Source organism: Hypanus sabinus, chromosome 9, assembly GCF_030144855.1.
Source record: "Hypanus sabinus isolate sHypSab1 chromosome 9, sHypSab1.hap1, whole genome shotgun sequence".
Classification (NCBI taxonomy): Eukaryota; Metazoa; Chordata; class Chondrichthyes; order Myliobatiformes; family Dasyatidae; genus Hypanus; species Hypanus sabinus.
This window is the reverse complement of record NC_082714.1, coordinates 27,023,538-27,050,141: the sequence shown is the minus strand read 5'-3', so window position 1 is coordinate 27,050,141 and position 26,604 is coordinate 27,023,538. Positions and strand designations below refer to the sequence as shown.

Sequence of the window (26,604 nt, the reverse complement as noted above, 5' to 3'; positions counted from 1 at the left end):
CAAAACATACCCTTGGAGGAAATTGTACCATGTCTTTTGCGGACCTTTGGTATTTTCATTCTGTTCCTTTCCTGCTGAGTCATCTAAGCAAGCAGTATGAAAATTAAATATTTAGTATAGCATCCTACTGTAAACAATGGTAAAGAGCATCAAAATTGTCTGCAATTCATCAAAGATGTTGGCTTGACATTGAATTAAAGTCCCTATCAATGAACCATAGATGCTGCCTGACCTGCTGAGTTCCTTTTACATTTTGTGTGTGTTACCATCTTACCAATACTAGACTACTTGACAGTAGTGTAATCTTCAGATACAGTGAATATGAAATACCATCTTAGTGCTTCAAATTAGCTTCCAAATAGGTTGGTTTTCTAACCTCTTTACGCATCAGAAGAATTAAGCACATTAGAAGGACAGAGGGATAAAGCGTATGTTAAGCTAAGCAGGTTCACGAATGGAGCATCTGCAGTTATCGGAAGCATTATACTAGACAGGAATATACACAGATTGTCAATGAGCTACACTGTTTGTGTTTTTAAAATTAGAAATATTTCCCGGGGGGCGTCACGTGATGACGTAGGATCGAGACGTTGGGAATCCAGCTCCCTCATAAAAAGTAATGAAATAGGGTTTAAATGAAGAAGAGTTAACAAATATCTACTAGAAACTATTTACAAGTAACTCAGGATTATCTTTTGATATGGCTCCTAAACCGAAACAGAAGAAAGCTACTACTTCCAAGACTGCGCAAATCGGCGGGGAAAAAGGCCTAACCGTCTCGGCAAAGCCTCGGACTCAAGTTGGATCTCCTCCCAGTGAAGTGCATGGCACTTCTGATGATGTGGGACAGGAAGTTGCAGCAATGTCGGCGGTCTCCAAGAAGAAACAGCAAGAACAACGCATGCGCGAAGAAACAAGTATGCATGAACAGATATTAACAAAACTATAAATCCCAACTATGGTTGGAAGTGAAATTGGAAGTGAATCGGAAGTGGAATCAGACTCTTTGGGAAATTCAGAGGAAGAAGAAGAGGAAAAGAAGGAAGAGATTAAAGGAGACATAAAAGATATCCTGATATATATTATGAATGAATTAAAAGCTATAAGAAGGATGCAGAATACACTCGATAATGTGGTGGAAAAACAAAAGATGGATAATAAAGTTAAAGAGATGGAAGTAAAAGTGGAAGAAAACACTGAAAGAATAGATAAGATAGAAGACAATAATCTTGCCTGGACAATAGAAAGAAAACGGATGTTGGAAAAAATAGATGCGCTTGAAAACTCTAGCAGATGAAATAATATCAAAATTGTTGGTCTTATGGAAGGTACAGAGGGAGAAAATCCAATGAAATTCTTTCAAGAATGGATTCTGAAAATATTAGAAATGAAAGAAGCCAAGTAATTGAAATTGAAAGAGCACACAGAGCATTAAGACCAAGACCTCAACAAGATCAAAATCCAAGATCAATTTTGATAAAATGCTTAAGGTACCAAGATAAAGAAATGATCTTGAAGGCAGCTACTCAAGGTGCTGAAAAGAGAAATGGGTCATTGATAATAGAAGGGAAAAGAGTTTTTTTTTACCCAGACATAAGTTACGATCTTCTGAAGAGGCGGAAGGAATTTAATCTAGTGAAAAAATCTTTATGGGAAAAGGGCTATAAATTTTTATTGAGTTACCCAGCAAAATTGATAATTTTCCTGGATAACGAAGAAAGAAGATTTTTCGTTGACTACCGGAAAGTGGAGAAATTTGTACAAGAATTACCTGATGCCCACGAAGAGGAGTAAAGAATTATAGAAATGAAATGGACTAATGATGACGACTGAAACAAGGTTGGACTTGATGGACATTTATATAAAAAAAAATGGTTGAGGAGTATTAATTGGGAGTAGAGACATTAATTATTTTCTTTTCTTTCCTTCACTAATAGATTTTCTCTTTTTTTGCGGGGGAGCTGGAGGAGCTCCTGAACGATGGCTGCGAGTTTCACGTGTACAATCTTGGCAATTGTCATGACCAGTAAAATGGGAGGGGGGGGAATGTTGTGTTCTTTTTATTCGCAACATTAGTGGGGGGGGGTACTTTCTTTCCTTATATATTAGTTATCTTTCTTCTATTTTGCTTCTTTTTTGCCTGGATGGTTGGGGAGAAACTCATAGCAACATGGAGAATTTTACAGAGTTCCCAAGGTATTACGAATGATTAATTTACTTAATTTTTTAAGTTTTAATGTTAATGGAATTAATGGATCTGTGAAAAGAAAAAGAGTTTTAACATATATTAAGAAAATGAAAGGAGATCTAGCTTTTTTACAAGAAACACATTTAACAGAAACAGAACATAAGAAATTAAAGAGGGATTGGGTTGGAAATGTCATTGCAGCTTCATTTAATTCAAAATCGAGAGGAGTTGCAATTTTGGTTAATAAATCTTTACCAATTAAAATACAAAATGTAATCATTGATTCTGTGGAGAGATATGTGATTATATATTGTCAATTTTTTTCAGAATTATGGACTTTTATGAGCATTTATGCACCAAATGAAAATGATGTAAAATTCATACAAGAAGTTTTTTTGAACTTGGCTGATGCACATGATAAAACATTAATAGGTGGAGATTTTAATTTTTGTTTAGATCCAGTTTTGGATAGGTCAACTAAAGTTGCTACAAAATCAAAAGTAATAAAAACTTTATCATTAATGAAAGATTTAAACTTGATTGATATATGGAGAAAAATTAATCCAAGAGAAAGAGATTATTCATTTTATTCAAATAGACATAAAACTTACTCAAGGATTGGTTTTTTTATTCTGAAAAAATATTCAAGATAGAGTGAAAAGTGTGGAATATAAAGCAAGAATACTGTCAGACCATTCCCCCTTGATAATGACAATGATAATGATGGATAAGGAGGAATTGATTCTTAGATGGAGATTTAATTCAATTTTATTAAAACGCCAAGATTTTTGTGATTTTATGAAAAAACAGATTCAATTTTTTTGGATACAAATTTACATTCAGTTGAGGATAAAATTGTATTATGGGAAGCGATTAAAGGGGTCAGATTATAAGTTATACATCTAAAATTAAGAAGGAATACATGGCAGAAATAGATCAATTGGAAAAAGATATCATAAAGTTAGAAAATCTCAAAGATAGATAACAGAAGAAAAACGAAGACAATTTGTTAATAAAAAAACTACAATATAATACACTCCAGACATATCGTACAGAAAAAGTAATTATGAGAACTAAACAGAAATATTACGAATTAGGTGAAAGATCACATAAAATTCTTGCTTGGCAGTTGAAAACAGAACAGGCTTCTAAAACAATAAATGCAATTAGAACAACTGTAAATAAGGTTACATAAATCTTTAGAAATTAATGAAACTTTAAAAAAAATTTATACTGAACTATATCAATCAGAATCACAAAATAAGATTGCTGAGATAGATAAATTTTTAATCACAAATAACCCTTCCAAAATTAAATTTGGAAGAACAGAAAGGATTAGATATGCCTTTTACATTAAAAGAGGTTGAAGAAGCTTTAGGATCACTTCAAAGTAATAAATCCCCAGGAGAAGATGGTTTTCCTCCTGAATTTTATAAAAAAATTTAAAGATTTATTAATTCCTCCTTTTCTGGAATTAATACACCAAGTGGAAAAAATGCATAAACTCCCACAATCTTTTTTAACAGCGATCATAACTGTATTGCCAAAAAAAGATAGAGATCCTTTAAAACCAACATCATATAGGCCTATTTCTTTGTTGAATACAGATTATAAAATAATAGCAAAAATTTTATCTAATAGATATCTAAATTTTATCTAATAGATATCTAAATATTTACCAAAATTAATACATATGGATCAAACAGGTTTTATTAAAAACAGACAATCAATGGATAATATAACCCGGTTACTTAGTGTAATTCATTTGGCACAAAAAAGAGGAAATGAGTGTGGCAGTTACTTTGGATGCAGAAAAAGCATTTGATAGATTGGAATGGGATTTTTAATTTAAGGTATTGGAACAGTTAGGAAAATCTTTTATACAATGGATTAAAACCTTAAATACTAATCCTCAAGCTAAAGTAGTTACAAATGGTCAGATTTCAACACCATTTTGCTTAACGAGGTCAACTAGACAAGGCTGCCCATTATCACCTGCTTTATTTGTATTGGCAATAGAACCATTAGCTGAATTAATTAGAACAGATTCAGACATTGGGGGCTTTAGAGTTAATCAAGAAGAATATAAGATTAATTTATTTGCTGATGATGTTTTGATTTATTTAAAAAACCCATTGCAATCTTTGCAAAGATCATCTTTTAGATTGGAAGAATATGGGGAAGTATCAGGGTATAAAGTAAATTGGGATAAAGGTGAAATTTTACCCCTTACCAAAGGAAACTATAATCAATGTCGATTAGTAACTCAATTTCGATGGTCAATAAATGGGATAAAATATTTAGGTATTAGAGTTGATAATGATGTAAAAAATTTATATAAACAAAATTATTCGCCATTATTTAAAAAAAAGAGGATCTTGATAAATGGATGATGTTACCAATAACATTAATAGGTAGAGTTAATGCTGTGAAAATGAATATATTTCCTAGATGGCAATATTTATTCCAAACTTTACCAATACAATTACCTCAGAAGTTTTTTCAAGAACTGAATAAATATGTAAGGAAATTTCTTTGGAAAGGAAAGACGTCAAGAATATAATTGGAAAAATTGACAAGTAAATTTGATTTAGGAGGGTTACAACTTCCATATTTTAAGAATTATTATAAAGCAAATCAACTTAGATTTATTGCATCTTTTTTTGATGAAGAAAAACCGGCATGGATTAGAATAGAATTAGATAAGATAGGAGAAAACGTAACAGAAGATTTTATATATAAATGGGAATCCAAATGGATACGGGAAAAAAAAGAATCTCCTATATTAAGACACTTGATTGATTTATGGAATAAGGTAAATATGGATGATGAGATAAAGAAAGCTTTATTAGCAAAAAGAACTTTAATTCAAAATAGGCTTATTCCTTTTACAATGGATAATAAATAAACTTTTACATAATTGGTTCCAAAGGGGGATTAAATATATAGGTGATTGTTTTGAAGGAGGTATATTGATGTCGTTTGATCATTTAAAAAATATCAAATAACACTCTTTTCTGTTATTTACAATTAACGTATTATTTACGAGAAAAGCTGGGACAAACAATGTTGATGCTAAAACCTAGTGAAATAGAAATATTAATTCAAAAAGGAAAAATTTAAAAATTTACATCTTGTATGTATGATTCAAAAACACAATTAAATCAGGAATTCATAAATCAAGACAAAAATGGGAATCTGATTTGAATGTTAAAATTGATGGAAAAAACTGGTCAATATGTTCTGATAGTATGAGAAATACAATAAATGTTCAACTTAGATTAATACAATATAATTTTTTACATCAAGTATATATAACACCACAGAAAATAAATAGATTAAATTCAAATATGTCTGACCAATGTTTTCGATGTAATCAAGAAAATGGTACTTTTTTACATTCGACTTGGTCTTGTTTTAAAATTCAACCATTTTGGATAAATCTAAGACTTTTATTGGAACAAATTACTGGAGCACAACTCCCACATAGTCCAGTATTATTTTTATTAGGAGACATTGAAGGGACAATACTGAAACTTAAATTGAATAAGTATCAGAAAAAATTTATAAAAATTGCATTGGCAGTAGCCAAAAAAGCTATTGCAGTTACTTGGAAATCTGATTTATATTTAACTATGGATCGTTGGAATAATGAAATACATAGTTCTATTCCACTTGAAAAAATTACATACAATCTAAGAAATGAATATGATATATTTTTGGAAATTTGGCTTCCATAACTTACAAAAGATAGGATTAAATACATAGGTCCTTTGAAGATAAAATTATAAAGTAATTGGGGAAAGTAAAAATAAATATTAAAATTACTTTGAACTCCATGGAGCATGTGGGGATCCTCCGATATCCAGGCAATCTTTCTCTTCTTTTTTTTTTCTTTAGATAAGGGTTAAGGGGGGGAAGGGTTAATATTATTTTTCTCACTATTTTATCATCACATTTATTCTTTGTAATTTTCTAAACATTAATAAATAAATAAAAATTTTAAAAAGGAAATATTTCCCGACTTGAGCACAGACATACATTTGTGTTTTCATCAAACACATTTGTGTTTAATATGAATCTATAAAAAGATACAAGATGACTTAAAGTGCAAATGGATAGCACTGAACGGTTTCTGCTTTTAAGTAGTAACTCATTTAAACAGATGGGCCTGATGAAATTTTAAAGCCAAAAGTATTTTGAATTCCTGAATAATCATCTCAGAAACAATAAGGATACCTTGGACTTTGTGACTGTTGCTTCTGAAACCAATATATTTACTTTATTATGGAATGTTTTAAAAGTCCCTCATTTTCCCACTATCCTCTGAACAATACTTCGAAACTGATTTTGGCATTAAATTCATTATATGTCAACAATGTGTCATCTTCTAGACCAGCGGTTTTCAAACTTTTTCTTCTCCAATGACCCATCTTAACCAAATGGTTGAACCAGGGGATCCACAAATAACAAATTGATTGTTCCTGATATAACTACTGATACATACAAGAACCAATCTCAAATTATTTCTATTGAATGCATTGATATTTACCAAAAGTGACAGATTTGTTGAAGTTGTGTAAACAAAAATTATTCTTGACCAAAATAATAGCTAAGATATTATACAGCAGGTTGCAAATTAGCATCACTCAATAATAAATCTGCTCACTTACCTAAAAATCTATGACCTAATTGATTAAGAAAATACACAAGCCAAAAAGTGGCTAACAAATGTTTCTAACAAATACTCAAAATAATACTCTCAGGACTGCTCTACAAGCATAATCTAATGTTAATAATTGAAAAAAACACTTCATAGGAGCTCTATTAAACACAATGACAAGAGAAAGCTTTGACAAAGTACAGGAACATTATACCACCCATGGAAAGGAAGGTTTTGGAACCACACTGGCAAAATGATAAAACTATCAAGAAAGGCAATTCCAGAGTGTTTCTGGACAGTACAATGGATACTTCTATCAATTCACCTTCATTTTCTGTTGGTGCATGCATTCTGAGAAATTCTGAAAACGCTCCTTTTTGTTCTAGAAGTTCCTTGTAGGTTCCAGACTCCGAAATTCTCCCATCAACCATCACAAAAATCATATTCATTTGAGGCAGGAAGCTAATACCATGAGTTACAAGGACACGGGTCTGTAAAATTAATTTTGTCAAATTTCATTGAGTGAGTAGAACTTACTTTAGGAGAGGGAGTCAGAATTCAAGTATAAACAGCAGAGCTTTCTGATGTTGCTCACCTTGCCTTTCAGTAAACCATTGGGTCCAATCACTTTTTCAAAGATATGACGACCAACATGTGAATCAACAGCAGAGAGTGGATCATCCAGAAAGTACACTGCTTTATTACTATATACTGCTCGAGCAAGACTCACCCTCTGCTTCTGTCCTCCAGACAAATTTACACCCTATAGGATGAATACAAAGCATTTAATTATTTGATCTTATTAAACAATCGTCTGTTGTTTGAGACAGTTATGACTCATGTTAACATGGTTCGCTGTGCATGCTTCTTTTACAAAACTAAACTTTAATACAATATTTTATACTTAACTAGAAGACAGGCTTCATCAGAAGAGTCAGAAGCTCTTTTCATTTGATAGTGAAAATAAGTAAAACTTTTCATTTTATATTGTTACAGATTATTTTAAAGTGTTTATTATAGGCATTAAGCATTTTGCAAAAAAAGTCAAACAAATGTTTAAGTGTTACTTCGTGGCCAACTTACTCAAAAATGACATTGCTCACATTGTTCTACACATTCAAATATGTCCTACACATTCAAATATGTCCTACACATTCAAATACTTCTGGTTCAAGATCCCTGCTATGATAACATTTGATAAACTAAGTACTGTAGCAGCAGTTTGTACATTCAAATTTACTTTCCTGGAGTACACCTGCTTTCTCCAAATAAGCCAATTAAAATTTAAATCTAATCATGTTTCAAAGAGCAGATACAAATTAATTTGTTCCAATCATGTATGGGCAATTGAATGGAATAAATAGTTCATTAGCAGACTTGGCTAATTGCTCTTCCTATAAATGTTCTGTCATTTGTTAGTTTTACAAAATGTTTGATGCTGTTATTTACCAGGTGCAACACAATGTACCAATATACAATTGTATGTTTACACAATAAATGGTTTTCCACCAACAAAAATATTTCTAGTAATCAAATACATTTTAATTTGAAATTGAGCATTTGTAAAATATATGTGCATACTCAACCTTTTCTCCTATTTCTGTCTCATCTCCTGCAGGCAGAGTCTCCAGATCAGGCAGAAGCGCACAGCCCTCAACCACTTTATTGTACCACTCTTCCACTAATTTCTCACCAAAGAGAATATTTTGTTTTAAAGATGCATTCTGAATCCACGCCTGCTGTGGAACATACGCTACTGAATTCTGTTAATAAACAAAACCATGAGTAACTTTTTGCTCTTTATTTTAACCTTGATGCATCTATAAGACTATAAAAGGAACAAGAAAAGGGTTTCACATATTTGTTATTTCAACAAGTGTATTAGTTGACCGCACACAAGAAGTTTACAGCAGGGAAAAACATCAATTACTCCAAGGTGTTCATAAATAAAACATGTAAATAATTAATTTTAAAAACAATCCACCAGACAAAATAAAATCCTAACTGTGGCAGAGAACAGACAATGGTCTACATTCAGGATTGTATCTTTCATCTCATTTGTCCATTAGGCTACTGAAACCTATATATGACTTTTAACAAATGTATAAGCCAGTGAAAAGAAAAGGCCAAATTAAACAAAAGGCAGGCTTGAATGACCATTACTTAGACGAGGATGGTAGAGAAAACTGGGACTACAGTTCACAAATTTATAAAAATGACCTGTATTTTGGAGCAAGAAACTGAACAACTTTTGCAAAAGATTTAAAATAAATTTAAGGGGAGTGGTAGTGATCATTTACTAACACAAAGAATGTAGCTTTATACAAGAAAACACAATTAAATTTGTAGTCTGGTCAGCTTATTGGCAAGAGAACTAAAATAACTTATAGATGTGTACAGTAGGAGGTAGAAGGAATGAAAAAGGGAAAAATGAAATTATAGAGAGCATGGATGGAAAAAAGCAGTGAACAAATAACTACAAGTAGTTCATGTAGTTTGGCAAATCAATTAACAAAAGATGAACTTAAAATTATTTAATACTACAGGACACTGATTATGCAGCTTTTAAGAAGACTGGGGGGGGGGCAGGGGGGGAGAGGGAGGGGAGAGGGAGAGAGAAAAAGAAAAGGACCTCTTTGCTCCTATACTCAACTCCCCTTGTTATGAAGGGCAACATGTCATTAGCTTTCTTACTAAGCACGTCTTTCCCTCTTTTCGCAGGGATCATTCCCTCCGCAACTGCCTGGTCCACACATCCCTCCCCACAGATCTCCCACCTGGTACTTATCCCTGCAAGTGTAAGTGCTACACCTGTCCCTACACCTCCTCTCTTACCACCATTCAGGGCCCCGAACAGTCCTTCCAGGTGAGGCAAAACTTCACTTGGAGAGTCTGTTGGGGCCATCTATTGCATCTGGTGCTCCCGGTGCGGCTTCCTCTACATCAGCGAGATGCAACACAGATTGGGGGACCATTTCATTGAGCACCTCCTCTCCGTCCACCACAACAGTCAGGATCTCCCAGTTGCCACCCACTTCAACTCTGCTTCACATTCCCATTCAGTTATGTCCATACATGGCCTCCTCTACTGCCATGATGAGGCCAAACTCAGGTTGGAGGAGCAACACCTCATATACCGTTTGGGTAGTCTCCAGCCCCTTGGTATGAACATCGAATTCTCTAACTGCCGGTATCTTCAGTCCTGACGAAGGATCTCGGCTCGAAACGTTGACTGCTCATTTCAACGGATGCTGCAAAACCTGCTGGGTTTATCCAGCTTGTTTGTACATGTTGATTTGACCACAGCATCTGCAGTGCACTTTGTGTTCAGCTTTCTTCACTGCCTGCTGTACCTGCATGCTTACTTACAGTGATTGATGAACAAAGACACCTAGATCTCACTGTACTTCCCCGTGTCCTAACTTGACACCATTCAGATAGTAATCTGCCTTCCTGTTCTTACCACCAAAGTGGATAACCTCACATTTATCCACATTAAACTGCATCCGCCATGGATCTGCCCACTCACCCAACCTGTCCAAGTCACCCTGCATTCTCCTAACATCCTCCTCATATTTCACACTGCCACCCAGCTTTGTGTCATCTGCAAATTTGCTAATGTTACTTTTAATCCCTTCATCTAAATCATGAATATATATTGTAAATAGCTGCAGTCATAGCACCGAGCCTTGCGGTACCCCACTAGTCACTGCCTGCCATTCTGAAAAGGACCCATTAATCCCTATTCTGTTTGCTGTCTGCCAACCAATTTTCTATCCATGTTAGTACCCTAACCCCAATACCATGTGCTCTAATTTTGTCCACTAATCTCCTATGTGGGACCTTATCAAAGGCTTTCTGAAAGTCCAGGTACCCTACATCCACTGGTTCTCCCTTCTCCATTTTCATAGTTACATCCTCAAAAAATTCCAGAAGATTAGTCAAGCATGATTTCCCCTTCGTCAATCCATGCTGACTCAGACCAATCCTGTTACTGCTATCCAAATGTGCCGATATTTCAAGTTTTATCATTGTCTCCAGCATCTTCCCCACCACTGATGTCAGGCTAACTAGTATATAATTCCCTGTTTTCTCTCTCCCTCATTCCTTAAAAACTGGGATAACATTAGGTACCCTCCAATCCTCAGGAACTGATCCTGTATCTATGGAACATTGGAAAATGATTATCAATGCGTCCATGATTTCTAGAGCCACCTCCTTAAGTACCCTGGGATGCAGACCATCAGGCCCTGGGGATTTATCAGCCTTCAATCTCATCAGTCTACCCAACACCATTTTCTGCCTAATGTGAATTTCCTTCAGTTCCTCCGTTACCCTAGGTCCTCTGGCCACTATTACATCTGGGAGATTGTCTGTGTCTTCCCTAGTGAAGACAGATCCAAAGTACCTGTTTAACTCATCTGCCATTTCCTTGTTCCCTATCATAAATTCACCTGTTTCTGCCTTCAAGGGCCCAACTTTGGTCTTAACTATTTTTTTCTTCACATACCTAAAGAAGTTTTTACTATCCTCCTTTATATTCTTGGCTAGCTTACCTTTGTACCACATCTTTTCTCCCCATATTGTCTTTTGTGTTATCTTCTGTTGCTCTTTAAAAGTTTCCCAATCCTCTGGCTTTCTGCTCATCTTTGCCTAATTATGCTTATTCTCTTTTATTTTTAAACTGTCCTTAACTTCCCTTGTTAGCCATGGTCGCCCCCTACTCCCCTTAGAATCTTTCTTCCTCTTTGAAATGAACTGATCCTTCAAGCTCCTGTATTATTCCCAGAAATACCTGCCATTGTTGTTCCAAAGTCACCCCCGCTGGGATATCCTTCCAGAGGCTAGTTCCTCCCTCATGGCTCTACAGTCCAAATGGGACAAAGCCAGGTCCTCAAGGGCGATCATACACCAAGTTTCATTAACTAACCAAAGCAATTAATTGATCATCAACAGTTGGGTACATTATGTATCATTGTTCAGCATCAGCCATGACAGATTGACTTTGCCATGAAAATATTACCCTACAGTTACTTCAGATCCAAAGACATGCTTCCTAAATCTACTGCTATGAGAACATTCACTTGTGAGACAGAGGCAGTTGTCAGAAGGTTTGAACAACCAGAGGTTCTTATAACCTGTTAAGTACAATGATACATCATGTGAAATGCAAATCATCTTCTTCTGAGGTAGCGCCTTGGGGTTGAAGGCGATTTGCTTTTGCACTGATTTTGTGGCCAGTGAGGTCAATGTGACCTCAACCACAGACTCTTCCATCGATGAGACGGGGGAAGCCAATGAGATGGGTTATTTGTGATGTGATGATCCTTACACCAATTTATGCAGGTCTTCTGTGCACTCCTGGTGCATGGCCTCAAAATGCTCAGTAACCCCAGGCATGCTCTTTCATCACTATGAGCAATCACAAGGCAAGTCAGTGGAGACCATGAACTCTCTCCAAGGAAACTTGCTGTATTTGCTCTATGGTATGCTTCAATATTCTTCTCTGCCTAGTAAATTTCCTCCCACAGAAGAGCTTGGAATTAAGTGTTTGTTTTGGAAATTTGCATTGGATATGCAGGCAACAAGACCTTCCCAATACAGCTGACTGAGTGTAATTACATTTTTAGTGGTGGAAAGTTCTTGTAACTGCCTGACCACATCAAAGGATTACACACATTATAACCCAATGAATGACAAAATCAGTTACGAGCAACAAAAAAAAAGAATCAGCAGTTGCTGCCTTATCGATTACATGCAGGCAACTAAAGTGTCTCCCTTCTTATAATCCAGTCCCCTGGATATAATAACCCTTCTGTTTCACATTTTAGCTTACTTTTCATTTTAATTATGAGCAGAAAGATGTTTTACCTTAACAGCAACATAGCCTTCTATTTTCTCCATTTCCCCAAGCAATGCAGAAAGTAGGGAAGATTTTCCACATCCAACATGTCCCACAACAGCCACAAGAAAGCCATCTGGAATTTCTATATCAATGCTATGTAAAAGGAGAACAGAAACACAAGATTAAGAATTTAGTAACAAAAATGAATCAAGGTAGTTTTCCTTTTTGGGAAGAATGGCTGTTATCAGCAAATTGATGAGCCTCACCAGGCTCATATGGAAACTTGGCTCATTGCCGGCCCCACTAACAGCTACAGGACTCATCAGTGAGAAAGGCACCTGTCATTAATAACAGGCGTCTAGGGTCAATATCATTTTGGGTCCAACCAAGCAGGAACATGATGTTCTGATTAAACAAACCTCGATTTGAGTGAATGCTGTGTAAATACTACCTTTATACAATTATCTGTTGGCATTAAATAACAAATCATACACTGCATAAAATTATAAAGAAAGTATACTTAGATGGGCCCATTACTGTTAACTCAGTCCAAAGGTGCACACAAAGCTAGATCTCATACTGGAGTCATCTTTAACTCACACACTGGACCCACAGTCTGTGTGAAAGCACACACCACATTCTAAACTTGGTTCAAAATCCATCTCAAACAAACAGGCACTCTCTCAGGAGTATTGGCCCTTCATCCTTGGAGCCATTCATCTGCACAAAGCACCTTGTGCAAAAGGGATGGCATCCTCAGCCACCTTCCCTCCTATCCTCTCCAGAGCTCCCACCCAAAGAGACTAAGAACCCCACCAGTGTCCATCACAAACCTCTCTCCAGCCAGCCTTTTCTAGAACCTTCTCCCAATTCCACCACCCTGATTGGTTGACACAACGTTCCTAAGTTGAACATTATAGCCCCTTATCTTTAGCCAAAAACCCAAATATACTAAAAGCAGAATGCACTGCTCTTACGGAACTGCTAAAATATAATACCTACAGCATAGTAGTAAAAATCTTAAGCAGAGCATTACACATATTTAATCAAAAATTGTCCAACTATTTTTCTAATGTTACCTCTGGGTGACTTAATTTGCTTCACAAAATCAAGAAGCAATGCAAACTGATTAAATAATCACCCTGCACACAATGAAACGCTTCAATTCCCACTACTCCAAGCTTCCAGAAGTTATAACTGCCGAAAGTCTATGACGACAATTTATGCTTTATGATTAGAATATCCATTCAGAAGATAAGTTGTGACAGCTTCAGGTCAAGATGGCAACGAGCTGTGGTCTCCATTGAGGTCATGGCTTAGGTTTTGAGGACAAAGCAAAGTCAGGTTAGGGTTTGGAGACAGGGAAGTGCCAAAGTTAGAGGTCAAGCTGGAGTTCAGATTGGAGCACTCTGTGGACTGAAGGCCAGCAATCACCATGGACAAAGACCATGGAGGATGAGGGCTGGCATTCCCCCCCCCCCCCACTGTGTAGGCAAGTCCCCGTGGATCAGCAGGTCCCGAGACTGGAGATTTGTGAAGGCTGCAGCCACAAGGGCTGGTGACCCCCTACACTGCTTATTCCAAGTGCCTGGAGTTCAGGATCCCATCATCTGCAAGTCCTGGATTTGATATGAAGATTGAAGACAAAAAGTTGAAGACTGAAGCTGGCAAGTCCAGAAGTCAAGTCCTGATGGACAAAGCCCTTGATCTACAAGCCCACTTGGGAAGGTGAAGCCCGATGCTGCAAGTCCACTGGAGGCTGGAGGCCCATAGACAGCCTGTCCTGAAGATGGAGGCCTGTCTGTGAGAGTGGGAAGGAAAGGATTTGTTTTGCTGTTGTTGTGTTGCAGCATTGTTGATGCTGCTTGTGCTGTTGTACTGAACATTTTGGCATGCTATGTTGCACCAGAATATGTGGCTACAGCACATCCTTACGTTGTATTGGTTGTTAATGCAAATGCTGCATTTCACTGTAAGTTTCGATGTGCATGTGATAAATATTAATCTAAGCTTCAAGAGTCAATTTACCTGTATTTAACGAGAATTACAGGGAAAATAAATGCAAACATGCTGAGTGTGAAAGTGTGCACTTGATGAAAGTCTGGAGCAATCTGGTGTTTCAGTCTGGAAAGAAAATGTATCCAGAGAGATGACTTTAAGGTGTTAAAAGGAAAAGTATGGAAAGATAGGACTTAGTATATGCACTCAAGCCCAAATAAACCAGTAAATGCTTTTGCAAAGGTGCTGGAGAGTACTTTTCATGTCTAAATCTCTTTGGATCATAGTTGTGTTTATGAATAATTTAATTAAACATAACTGAATTGCAACAATTTATTAAACACTGATGTGCACTAATGAACTTAAACGCATCAGCCATAACTAAGCCACTGTAATTACACCTGCAAATATAATTCAGTGAATGAATTTACATAATAGTTTATTGTCCCTCTATTTCTCAAAATTATATAGCCAGAACCAGGCCCAAATTCAATGATTTCAATGTTCAATTTTTCCTCTCTTCCAATAAGCGACTGCCCACTTTCCAAATTAAGTAGCAAAGGAATAAGAAATCTGGACAAGTCATGAACAAAAGGGACTAACACATCTTCCTCAATGTTTAAAAAGTGACCATTCATATAAACAATTATATTTTGAGCCCAGATTTCACTTGTGCTCAGTTGAAGGTATACAATGTTAAACCAAGGCCATTTGGTCAGGCAGACAAAAAATTCGTAAGTCTCTACTTTACTGGGGAGGACATGGTCGATATCATCATCTTCAATTGAGAGCACTGAACAGATTATATGGCTATTACCATAATGCTGTTGGACAATGCGAGTTGTGCCAAAGCTGACTGCTAAGTTTTCTACATTATAATTGTGGCAAAACATCAAAAATATTTCAGCCACACGCGAGGAAAGGCTCAGAACTCACAAGAGTCTCTCAAGTTTATCAGTCTTTATGTTATCTGGGAGAAAGGGATTTAAATTGAACAAAAGGAAATTTACTGACAAGGCAAGGTCAAGATTGCTGACAAAGATACCAGGTTGTTGAATTAATGATTAAAGCTAGAGAAAGATTACATAAATTTAAAAATTTAATTCCTGAGATAAGGGCAGTTTCAATGAAGAGAACGAAACAGAGCAAGATAAACTCTGCAAAGTGCAAAACCATAGGAACAGCTAAGCAGCTCAGGCCATGCCTTTGCTGAGAGAAATACTGAGATGGATGACACAGCAGAAATGACACATTCATTGAGTGCATTCAAGAAGGCTTCTTAAAGCAACAAATTGTGGAACCAACCACAGCACAGTCTGTATTAGATCTGGCACTGTGTAATGACATGGATTTAATGAATAATCTCATAGCAAAGAGAGAATAAGGCATAGCCAAATATCAAACTCAGTATTAAGAGGAGAAACAGGTATTAAACAACAACTATCTTAGGCAAGTACAAAGGTACAGTGACAAAACTGGCATAAGTAGACTGGGAGAATAGGTTCAGGGACAGATCAGCAATTGCAGATATTTAACGAGATCACTCATGAACCTCAAAGATATATGAGCAAGTATAGGCTACTCGGACTTTAGCTTTGCTCCATCATTCAATCATGGATTTTTTTCCCCTCTCAGCCCCAGCCTGTAACTCTCAAACCCCTTAACAATGAGCAACTCATCAATCTCTGCCTTAAATAAAACCAATGGTCTCCAAAGCTCTCTGCTGCTAAAAAATTCCAGAGAATTACCACCCTCTGGCTGAAGAAATTCCTCCTCATCTCTCTTTTAAGAGGCGTCCCTCTATTCTGAGGCTGTGCCTTCAGATCCACTGGCCAGGGTCGACCATCGATATTGTGCCACAGCTGGCTACGTGACACACAAACCAGGGCAGTACAACATGGAGGGCAAGCTGTTGCCTATGCAGCAGGCTCCCCTTCTCCATGCAGCTGATGAATCCAAAGGAATGGTAGAGACTGATACAATTTGACACCAGAGTTGTCATGCAAGTTGAAGGTCAATGTTGAATTCAACACAGAACTGCCCTAGAGACTCCAGCTCAAAATATTTCCTTGGAGTTTACTCCTGAAGCCTTCCCCATGAGTGGGTATTGCCTCAAGGTAGCAGAGATTTGAGTTCAGTCTTCCTTCGCCTAGATGAGCTGCCAACAACAACCGACAAGGCCCATCTGCCCAAACTCAAATCTAGATTCTCCAATTCATGGAAACATCCTCCGTATCAAAACACACAAAATGCTAGAGGAACTCAGCAAGCCAGGCAGCATGTATCAATGCATCAGGCCAAGACCCTTCCTCCATATGTCCACTTTATCCAGGACTCTCAGTAAGCTTCAATGAAATCCTCATTCATCCTTCTAAACTTCACTGATTCAGACCCTGATCCAACCATGCTCATACATCAAGCCTTTCATTCCTAAGATCGTCCTTTTGAACCTCGTCTAGGCCTCTCCACAGCCAAAGCATATATTTTGCTAGGAAAATTAAACTGGTAAACAAACCACACAAGGTGGCAAGGTCAGTGATGGGAATCTATTTTAAATGATTGAGAACATACATTACAAATTACCAAAATTAATCTCTGTTCTGCACCTGCCAAACAAAATAGGAATCACAGTCAGTGTCTATAACTGATCATTTCAAAAACAATCGATAGAAGCTTTTAATATAACTCAATATTCACTGAACAATTTGAATGGATACAGCTTTTGAACATTACATTCAGTAAAACTTCAATAGTGTTAAAATGGTACATCTGTGGATGATTTTCAATCCCAAACTCCCTCTGTCAACTGGAGTCATAGTTATTGTACATAGACCCCATTGTGATTTAACACTATATAAGCAGTAATCATTATAAAAAGTTAAAAGAATTGAAAGAACATAATTCACAGTGATTTGTGCCAAGATCTGTTCACTTACAACACAATCTTAGAATTGTCTTCATTTTTACTACAAGCCACTATCTCAGAAGAGGACACATAATTCTGTGCTTTGATTCCAAGGTCACGTAACAGTACAGATTATTCTAAGAAGATGAATACATCAGTGTCCATTTAAGCAATCTAAATAAAAGTGGATTATTAAAATCAGATTATTGTTCAGCGGAAGGAGGCAACATTTCAAAGTGATAGCACATCACAACCAGCTCAAGGGCATTGAAGAATAAGTAATAAATACAATTCTTGCCTGCAAATCCTTCATCCCAACAATGTGAATAATTTTTTAAAAAGCTGATGTTGGAGTTTAGAAATAAGGAAGTTTATTACAATTGTACAAGGTGCTGATGAGGCCACAGCTGGAAACATCACACACAGTGCTTACTTTCTTTCATTGATCTGCTTAATCAAATAAGGATATTGTAGCATTGGAGGCAATCCAAACATTCACCAAGTTAATTCCTCAGGCAAAACAGTTGCCCTGTAAAGGAAGGGCTCAGCAATGTGGGCCTGCATTCTTTGGGTTAAGAATAAGATCCAAAGGTGGGAAAACGTCAAAGCAACATCATATTAAGCTCAGGAGCTAGTCATTTAAAAATGACAAATTTCCTCTCGCAGAGAGTCCACAACCGCTAGAGATGTGCAGGCTAGCTCATTAGAAATATTAAAAAGATGATTAATAAATTTGTTAAATTGAAGGATATCTTGAACAAAAAGGGATTTGAAGTCTGGGGTAGGTCAGCCACAATCATACTGAACAGTGAAGCAGGCTTGAGGGAACGAGCAGCCTATTTTCGCTCTTACGTTTTATGCCTCTTCAAGTTTTTAAACATTACAAACTGATTTACAAAATAATTTAAAAACTCAAGACACTAACCAGAAGGCAACTGTGGCTATGACTAAACAGAAATGAAAAGCCAGTCTTGCTTTTACCAGAGTGCTGCATGAGATTGGACAAATAGGATTATATTTTCTTCACCGTTTGTCCCTCAGTCACCCATTTGCAACTCCTTCCTTTAACCTTCCTCTCCCTACAGACTATAAAGTCATCTCCAAACTTCATCTCCTCTCCAAAATCCTTTGCATAAAAATTACATTTTAACAATCATTTTGAAGGTAAGCAAAATGGAGAAGTGCTGATCTGGACATCATTCTCAAAATGCTAGCTTAAATAGGTGGAATTAGCACTTTAAGACATAAGTATTTTTGTTTCTTACTTGTTAAGACATGGGGGGTCCTCTTTAGACCAAGTGAAAGTTCCATTATTCACAATGATACTGTTCAATGCTAATTAGAAGAAAATATAATTAATCTTTCACACAAACAAATTGGCATTCTTCAACTTTTGCATTAGCATCTTTTACATTAGTCTAACTTAGCCAGGACATTAAGATATAAAAAATGACCTTTTGTTCATGAACTGTTGATGACAAAAAAAACATAAGATCCAATTGACTTAAGAATCAAAATTTATTGCAGCAGGGAAACATTAGCTTATATGAAATATGCTAACACTATTTCAAAAGTTGTCAATTGTTTGAAGATCCTTATTAGAGGCCAAGTACATAAATACACCACATAAAAAGCAAATTCTCACTTTTTAAAATCTTTTGATAAACAGTAAAATTCATCCCCAAGAACTGGTCATTTTACAAGTTTCATTTTGTGCACAGTTTCTGAACAAAGATTCTGGAACTTATACCCAAATCACAAATCCAAGATCGGAAAGCACTGCAACAGGAAGTGCGCGCACATGCATACACAGGCACACACACTTCAATTACTATCTCTCCCTGCACCACACTGTCCAACTACAAATCCATGCAACTGGATCATTCAGCAGCTGGAATTGTAAAACTAACCCCAAATTGACAAAACAAATATTTGTGTTCTTTCAAAACAGAAATTATTATTTTTACCAGGATAGTGGAAAGTTTACATAAAATCTGAAAGATGCTAAGCAGAGAACTATTATTCATACAACATCATTCTACTTACAGCTTAAATTGAAATGTTTGTTCACAGCATCAAGGTCCAGTTCATCATGAGAAAGGAATTTTTCCAGGCGATCTAAAGAAACCTTTGCCTGAAAACAAAGTAGTTAACCAGATTCTACAAGTATCAAGTTGAAACTTTCTCTCCGCCAGCCCCTCCACCCCACCCCCCCAAAAGGCAGCAGTTTACTATAACACAACTTAGTTTTAACACAAATGAACAGATTAAGAAGTTGGGAGCTTTATTTTCTCTCATAAAAATTGCTGAGAAACTCTTGCTTGAAAAATAGCAGTGAAAAGTTATGAGCATCATCAACACGCACTTGCCTGGTTAGTTCAATTTAACAGTTCAATTTGGATCCAATAGCACTAATGACCAGATTGTAATCCGGATGTAAAATGATCTGAAGTGAGCTGTTTGAACTTGGATTTTCTCAAGGAGTCATATAATTTTATGACAACAAACAGACCAATCACATTTCCCAGATATTGGTCCACAGGATTAAAGGGTATGGCATTTCAAGTACACATTCAACACATTTTAATGCAAAGCTTCTAGCTGAATTTAAGGAACAATATCCAAACTTCCACTAGTATCTGGACCAAAAAATTCCCCATCCATATAACTGCAACTCATCCAATTTTGCCCCAGATAAATATCTCCAACTATGGCAAAATCCTCAAATTCAGATTTGACAGGATGACAAAGTACTTAGGAAGACAATGCAATTCCAGGGAACTATTTCTCTCCATGCCTTGTGGTGGATCAGGTGGTAACCTTGCTGTTTTTTTAGCATTTGTCTATTTTTCTTTAATGAGACCAAGTTGCTAACTCAACTTAACACAGTTGCAAAGTGTGCAAGGAACTGGCTAGATTCAAACTCAGAATCACTCACCTCAAAGTCCAGTACAGATGTCATTACACCACCAGCCGGCTAAATACTAAGAAAGATGCTCTGAAAATGGACACCGTACTTGTAAGTGTTTGCATAGAAGGGTTTTAACTCACCTGTACCAAACTGGTAATGAGCATGGGTAGCATGTTAAGTGGGAATCTGAGAATGTTAAAGAGTGCCAATGAAACAAAAGCTTTCTGAGCATCCAGCACATTCTCCTCGTCTATAAGCACATATACTGCAAATGTAGATAAAGCAACCTATTCAAAATGGGAAGAAGAAACAAACTGTAGTAAATTTCTTACGTAAAATAACAAAAAACTAAAGAGCTTCATTAACCCTAATCTTTGGCAAAATTAAATGTATCTAATATGAATGCCTTATATTACAAGGCCATATGCCTGGGAAACGCGGAAGAGAAAGGCAAAGAAGAAAATATATGGACACTGTGAAAGAACTAACAAATCTAAATGTGTGCGATATCATTGATGCTGCGAGGGATTGTTCGATGTGAAGAGCCATGATTGCCCAAGTGTGTAATGCACAAGGCACACGAAGAAGTAGAATATATCTAATATTGTCATGATAACGGCAAATGAATATACGAGAATACTCAAAAGTTAGAACACATCTCACTTAGCAGTATACAATATCATAAATTAGATCTTGGTGTGAGACATGTACCAATTTCTGTCACTTCACAGCAAGAGCTCTAATGCCATTTTACAACAGTATTGTACTTTGACTTAAGCAACTATGTAATTATAGTCTGGCATTTTACAGTTTCAGTTTGCTGCTTATTCCTTCCATATTCCTCTTAAGAGGCAGATTCTCAACTGCAATAACCATGGTATTTGGAAGATTAAATATTTCACCACCGTATAGAACATTTTTGATATAACTAAAATTCCACTGTGGTCCCACCTACGCAACAATTAGTATTTGCAGTTGCAGGGACTGAATATTTTTGCATACCGAACCCTTTCCACTTAATTAAATTAGGGTCAGGATATCTAAATATACCTTGCATCTTTTAATTGATTTATTGAGTTAAATGACCCAACAACAGATGTGGCTGAAACATTGCCCTCATTAAAAGCTTAAAACAAATGTTGAAAAATTACTTCCATAAATATAGTTAAACACACGAGATTATTTTACAGGCCAGCCCAATTGATATTTCAAAGATGAGCTAATGGACATAAATGAGCTTGATAACAAAAACATTCAATTTGTAGATGAGCATTGACAGTCTGTGTTTAAAAAAAATTGTAGACCCGATGAGTGATATCTTGCAAAACAAATTTGGGGTACCTAAAGCAAGCAATTGTAATAGGAAATATTGTGACCTTGCTTATCTTACACGAAGTCCTGTTACATTTAAGACAAGAAGCTACATTACGCCAAAGGAAAAGTAATAAAAATGGTGGCAGTATTGATCCAGCAATTAAGTATAAATTTTAATTGAAATTGTGGATCCTCTGACTTGAATACTAGCTTCAAAGATGATAACCATTACAAAATCTTAATGGCTACAGAAGCTAAATTTTAAGTTATTGGACCACTCTGAAACTGTACAGTTAATTATTTTGTAAATATGCCAGCTCTGGTGCTAGAACGTGCAAGATGCATGTATTAAGCAAGGACAAGTTCAAATACAAAAACACATATGGATACCCTAATTCCATTGAAAAACACTGTAGTTTTCTCATTTCTGTGTAATTAGATACACCAAAATGTCTGGGAGTCACTTAGCAATGAAAGAAAGTCAATCATCAGGGTTGAATCCATCTGACGTGTATAAATTCTAAGTAACCCACTAATACAGAATTTTTTCTCTAAAAAGCCTATATTTGTTTTTCAGTGAAGTTCTTTTTCAAACCATGGTCCATCTATTCCAAGTGAAAACAACTCTACTGCATAAACTGCACAGGACAGTAATTTGCAGGCCTGGACTGCATCAATTCTTTATAAGCAGAAGGCAACACGCAAGTATTGCAGAACTCCCCAAGTTTCATCTTTATTCTGCCATCTATTCTCTATCACAAATACACTCTTAAAATAGCTCTCGAATTCTTTCCAGTCATAAATTCTTTCCTTAAGACAACACTTTACCCAGAATAATATATTGCAGGCAGTAATGCAACTCCAGTGAACATTCTTTAACCTAATGTAGGCATAAAGTGACTGTAGCTTGTATGCAGGGCTTCCCTTGTTGGAGTTAAAGTTTCAAGTAAACAACTGAATGAAAATACTACCCAATTTTGTTCAAATCCTTATGTTCTTGCACCACTCACTCACTGCATATAAAATGCAATTTCAAGCTTGAAGGAATTGGGGCTTGTGTGTGTGTTTTGGCAAGGAATTCCATGGATGAAGGAGGTTATTTTGATTATTGTATAAATTACATTTCTATAAATGTTTTGCAAATTCCATTCTGTAAATGTGCAAAATGTAAATGCATTTATCAAGCATGAAGTGTTATAGGAATCAGACAATTCAAATTAGTGTATGGCCATGATAATCAAATAGAAATCTTCCAATGAAAAACAAATTCCAAAGCTTCTTCTACAAATAATATTGATGGACACATCATTTGCAGGAAAAGTTACAGTTTCAAAGAGTTTATAATGTGTATGAACCTTTACATGATACACTGAGTATTGAATCAAGGCAGTACTCATGTATACAGTTAGAAAAATTAGTAATTTTACATGGATCAGACATTCTAGTGTAAATGCCTCACCTGTAAATCTAAGACATGGAAAATGATCTGTGATAATTTAATCAGAAACAACTGCTATAGATGGTAACATTGCATCAACACTGCCCTTAAATTTTATCACTGTTCTCTTTAGCTCATTAATTACTTCTTTTAAGTGGAAATATCCAACAAGAAGACTATGGTCTTATGGGTAGAAGTGGTCAAATTGCTCATTCTTAGTATTAAGTGTGATGCATAATATTTTATGATATATAATTGTTTAGTGCATGTTGAAATGAAGGTGACAGTGGAGAATTATTAAGCAAAAAGTTGAAGGCGGTAAGAAAAATCTTATTGGTCAGACATGCAGTACCACCCATTTACAGCAAGTCACCACAACTTGTACCCGAGTTATACATGATTTGTGATGGAACTTTTTAAAGGCAACATATAGGGTGGAAAGGGATTTGTATTGAGTATGTTCTATGTACATTTTAAGGCAGCATTTCTGAAGTTCCACAAGTCAATCAGAAAATCAAGACTGAAGGAATCCGTGGAGAAATGGAAGGGCGAATCCGTGGAGAAATGGAAGGGCAAATCCAAAATTGCCTCAATAGCAGAAAATGTCATTTTCAACTGGAGTTTTAGCAAACGGACAGCTGCAGGCAGTGGGGATCTGTAGAGCTCAGAGCTAGGCCTGACGAAGGGTCATAGACCTCGAACATTGATTCTGTTTCTCAGTCCACACAGTCGGCCTGATCTGTAAGTGTTTTCCGCATTTTAATGCTTCTGTGCTTGGTCCCTCACTTTTCAGGGCACATTTTATAATAATGATTTTGATTTAAATGCAAGGCTCATGATACAGTGCAGGAAATACAGCAGCTGATATGTGAACAACCAGTTTCCTAAAAGAGCAACGCGATATTAACCAGATTCAAAGCAAGAAGGCTGCGAGTGAAAGGCTAAGGATTTCCAGAGCGAAGGCGTTTTACTACTCGGGATAAAGAGAGGCAAGACTGTGCTGGCGTGTGACGTCAGCCAGTACAGCAGGAAAAGTTTAAAAAGACCACCATATCCAGCAGGCAGCAGAGTGAGAGGGTAGCAGAGGGGGCTTTGACGCAACGAGCTTAGGTGGTAACAGGACGAGGCGAGGTAGGTTTACCTGTGTCGATTGCGGAAAGGAAGTAGTATATGTGTGAGGCCGGTGTTCTGTGCTCGGTGTCAGATGTGGGAAGTCCTGGAGTCTCCCAAACTCCTGTAAGGCCATATCCGCACCCGGTGCATCGAGCTGCAGTTCCCTGGGAACTGGAGTTGCAGCTCAAATGACCTTTGTCTGGTCAGGGAGAGCAAAGAGGTGATAGAGAGGAGTTATAGGCAGGTGCTCTCACCGGGGCCACAGGAGACAGACAAGTGGGTAACAGTCAGGAGAGGGAAGGGGAAGAGTCAGGTACTAGAGAGTACCCCTGAGGCTGTCCCCCTGAACAATAAGTACTCCTGTTTGAGTACTGTTGGGGGGGGGGGGGGGGAGAAGCAGCAGTGGCCGTGCCTCTGGCACAGAGTACGGCCCTGTGGCTCAGAAGGGTAGGGAAAGGAAGAGAAAAGCAGCAGTGACAGGGGACTCTATAGTTAGGGGGTCAGACAGGCAATTCTGCGGACACAGTTAAAAAACTTGGATGATAGTTTGCCTCCCAGAGTCTGGGATGTTTCAGATTGCGTCCACAATATCCTGTGGTGGGAGGGAGAACAGCCAGAGGTCGTGGTATATATTAGTACCAATGACATAGGTAGGAAAAGGGAGGAAGTCCTGAAAACAGACTACAGGGAGTTAGGAAGGAAGTTGAGAAAACAGGACTGCCAAGGTAGTAATCTTGGGATTACTGCCTGTGCCACATGACAGTGAGTATAGGAATAGAATGAGGTGGAGGATAAATGCATGACTGAGGGATTGGAGCAGGGGGCATGGATTCAGATTTCTGGATCATTGGGACTTCTTTTGGGGCAGGTGTGACCTGTACAAAAAGGATGGGTTGCACTTGAATCCTAGGGGAGCCAATATCCTGGAGGGGAGGTTTGCTAAGGCCACTGGGGGGGGGGGGGGGGGGAACCGAACTGAAGAGACTGGGGAAGAGGCAGTTGGCTCACAAATAGAGAAAGCTTGGAGACAGTATGTGAGGGAGGATAGGCAGCTGATAGAGAAGGGATGCACTCAGACCGACTGCTTGAGATGCGTCTATTTTAACGGAAAGAGTATTGTGAACAAAGTGGATGAGCTTAGAGTGTGGATCAGTACTTGGAGCTATGATGTGGTGGCCATTACAGGGACCTGGATGCCTCAGGGACAGGAATAGTTACTTCAAGTACCAGGTTTTAGATGTTTCAGAAAGGATAAAAAGGGAGGCAAAAGAAGTGGGGGCGTGGCAATGTTGATCAGAAATAGTGTCAGGGCTGCAGAAAAGGTGGACATCATGGAGGGATTGTCTACGGAGTCTCTGTGGATAGAGGTCAGGTACAGGAAGGGGTCAATAACTCTAATGGGTGCTTTTTTTTTTTTTACAGGCCACCCAATAGTAACATGGATATCAAGGAGCAGATAGGGAAACAGATCCTGGAAAGGTGTAATAATAACAGAGTTGTCGTGGTAGGAGATTTTAACTTCCCAAATATCGATTGGCATCTCCCTAAAGCAAGGGGTTTAGATGGGGTGGAGTTTGGTGTATTCAGGAAGGTTTCTTGACGCAATATATAGATAAACCTACAAGAGGAGAGAGTACTTGATTTGGTATTGGGAAATGAACCTGGTCAGGTGTCAGAATTCCCAGTGGGAGAGCATGCTGGAGATGGTGATCATAATCCTTTACAATAGCACTGGAGAGAGATAGGAACAGACAAATTAGAAAAGCGTTTCATTGGAGTAAGGGGAATTATGAGGCTATCAGGCAAGAACTTGGAAGCTTAAATTGGGAACAGTTGTTCTCAGGGAAAGGTATGGAAGAAATGCGGCAAATGTTCAGGGGATACTTGTGTGGAGTTCTGCATAGGTATGTTCCAATGAGATGGAAATGATGGTAGGGTACAGGAACTGTGGTGGACAAAGTCTGTAGTAAATCCAGTCAAGAAGAAAAGAAAAGCTTACAAAAGGTTCAAAGAGCTAGGTAATGTTAGAGATCTAGAAGGTTATAAGGCTAACAGGAAGGAGCTTAAGAAGGAAATTTGGAGAGCCAGAAGGGGCCATGAGAAGGCCTTGGCGGGCAGGATTAAGGAAAACCCCAAGGCATTCTTCAAATATGTGAAGAGCAAGAGGATAGGATGAGAAAGAATAGGACCGATCAAGTGTGACAGTGGGAAAGTGTGTATGGAACTCGA

The 26,604-nt window shown here is 37.3% G+C and overlaps 1 protein-coding gene across 3 annotated transcripts in view; it reads right to left on the bottom strand.

The window, feature by feature from the left end:
• abcc1 (ATP-binding cassette, sub-family C (CFTR/MRP), member 1) overlaps positions 1-26,604 on the bottom strand; it is a 117,025-nt gene that overhangs the window by 35,914 nt on the left and 54,507 nt on the right. For 2 of the 3 annotated variants that reach the window (XM_059979371.1, XM_059979373.1), the window contains exons 13-21: positions 20,651-20,797; positions 19,646-19,733; positions 18,865-18,934; positions 12,723-12,849; positions 8,438-8,614; positions 7,447-7,614; positions 7,177-7,342; positions 6,017-6,082; positions 11-83 (exon numbers count right to left, since the gene is read on the bottom strand). In XM_059979371.1, coding sequence (XP_059835354.1) covers positions 11-83; positions 6,017-6,082; positions 7,177-7,342; positions 7,447-7,614; positions 8,438-8,614; positions 12,723-12,849; positions 18,865-18,934; positions 19,646-19,733; positions 20,651-20,797 — 1,082 coding nt within the window. The remainder of the gene's footprint in view (positions 1-10; positions 84-6,016; positions 6,083-7,176; positions 7,343-7,446; positions 7,615-8,437; positions 8,615-12,722; positions 12,850-18,864; positions 18,935-19,645; positions 19,734-20,650; positions 20,798-26,604) is intronic. The other variant, XM_059979372.1, reaches the window with a different exon arrangement.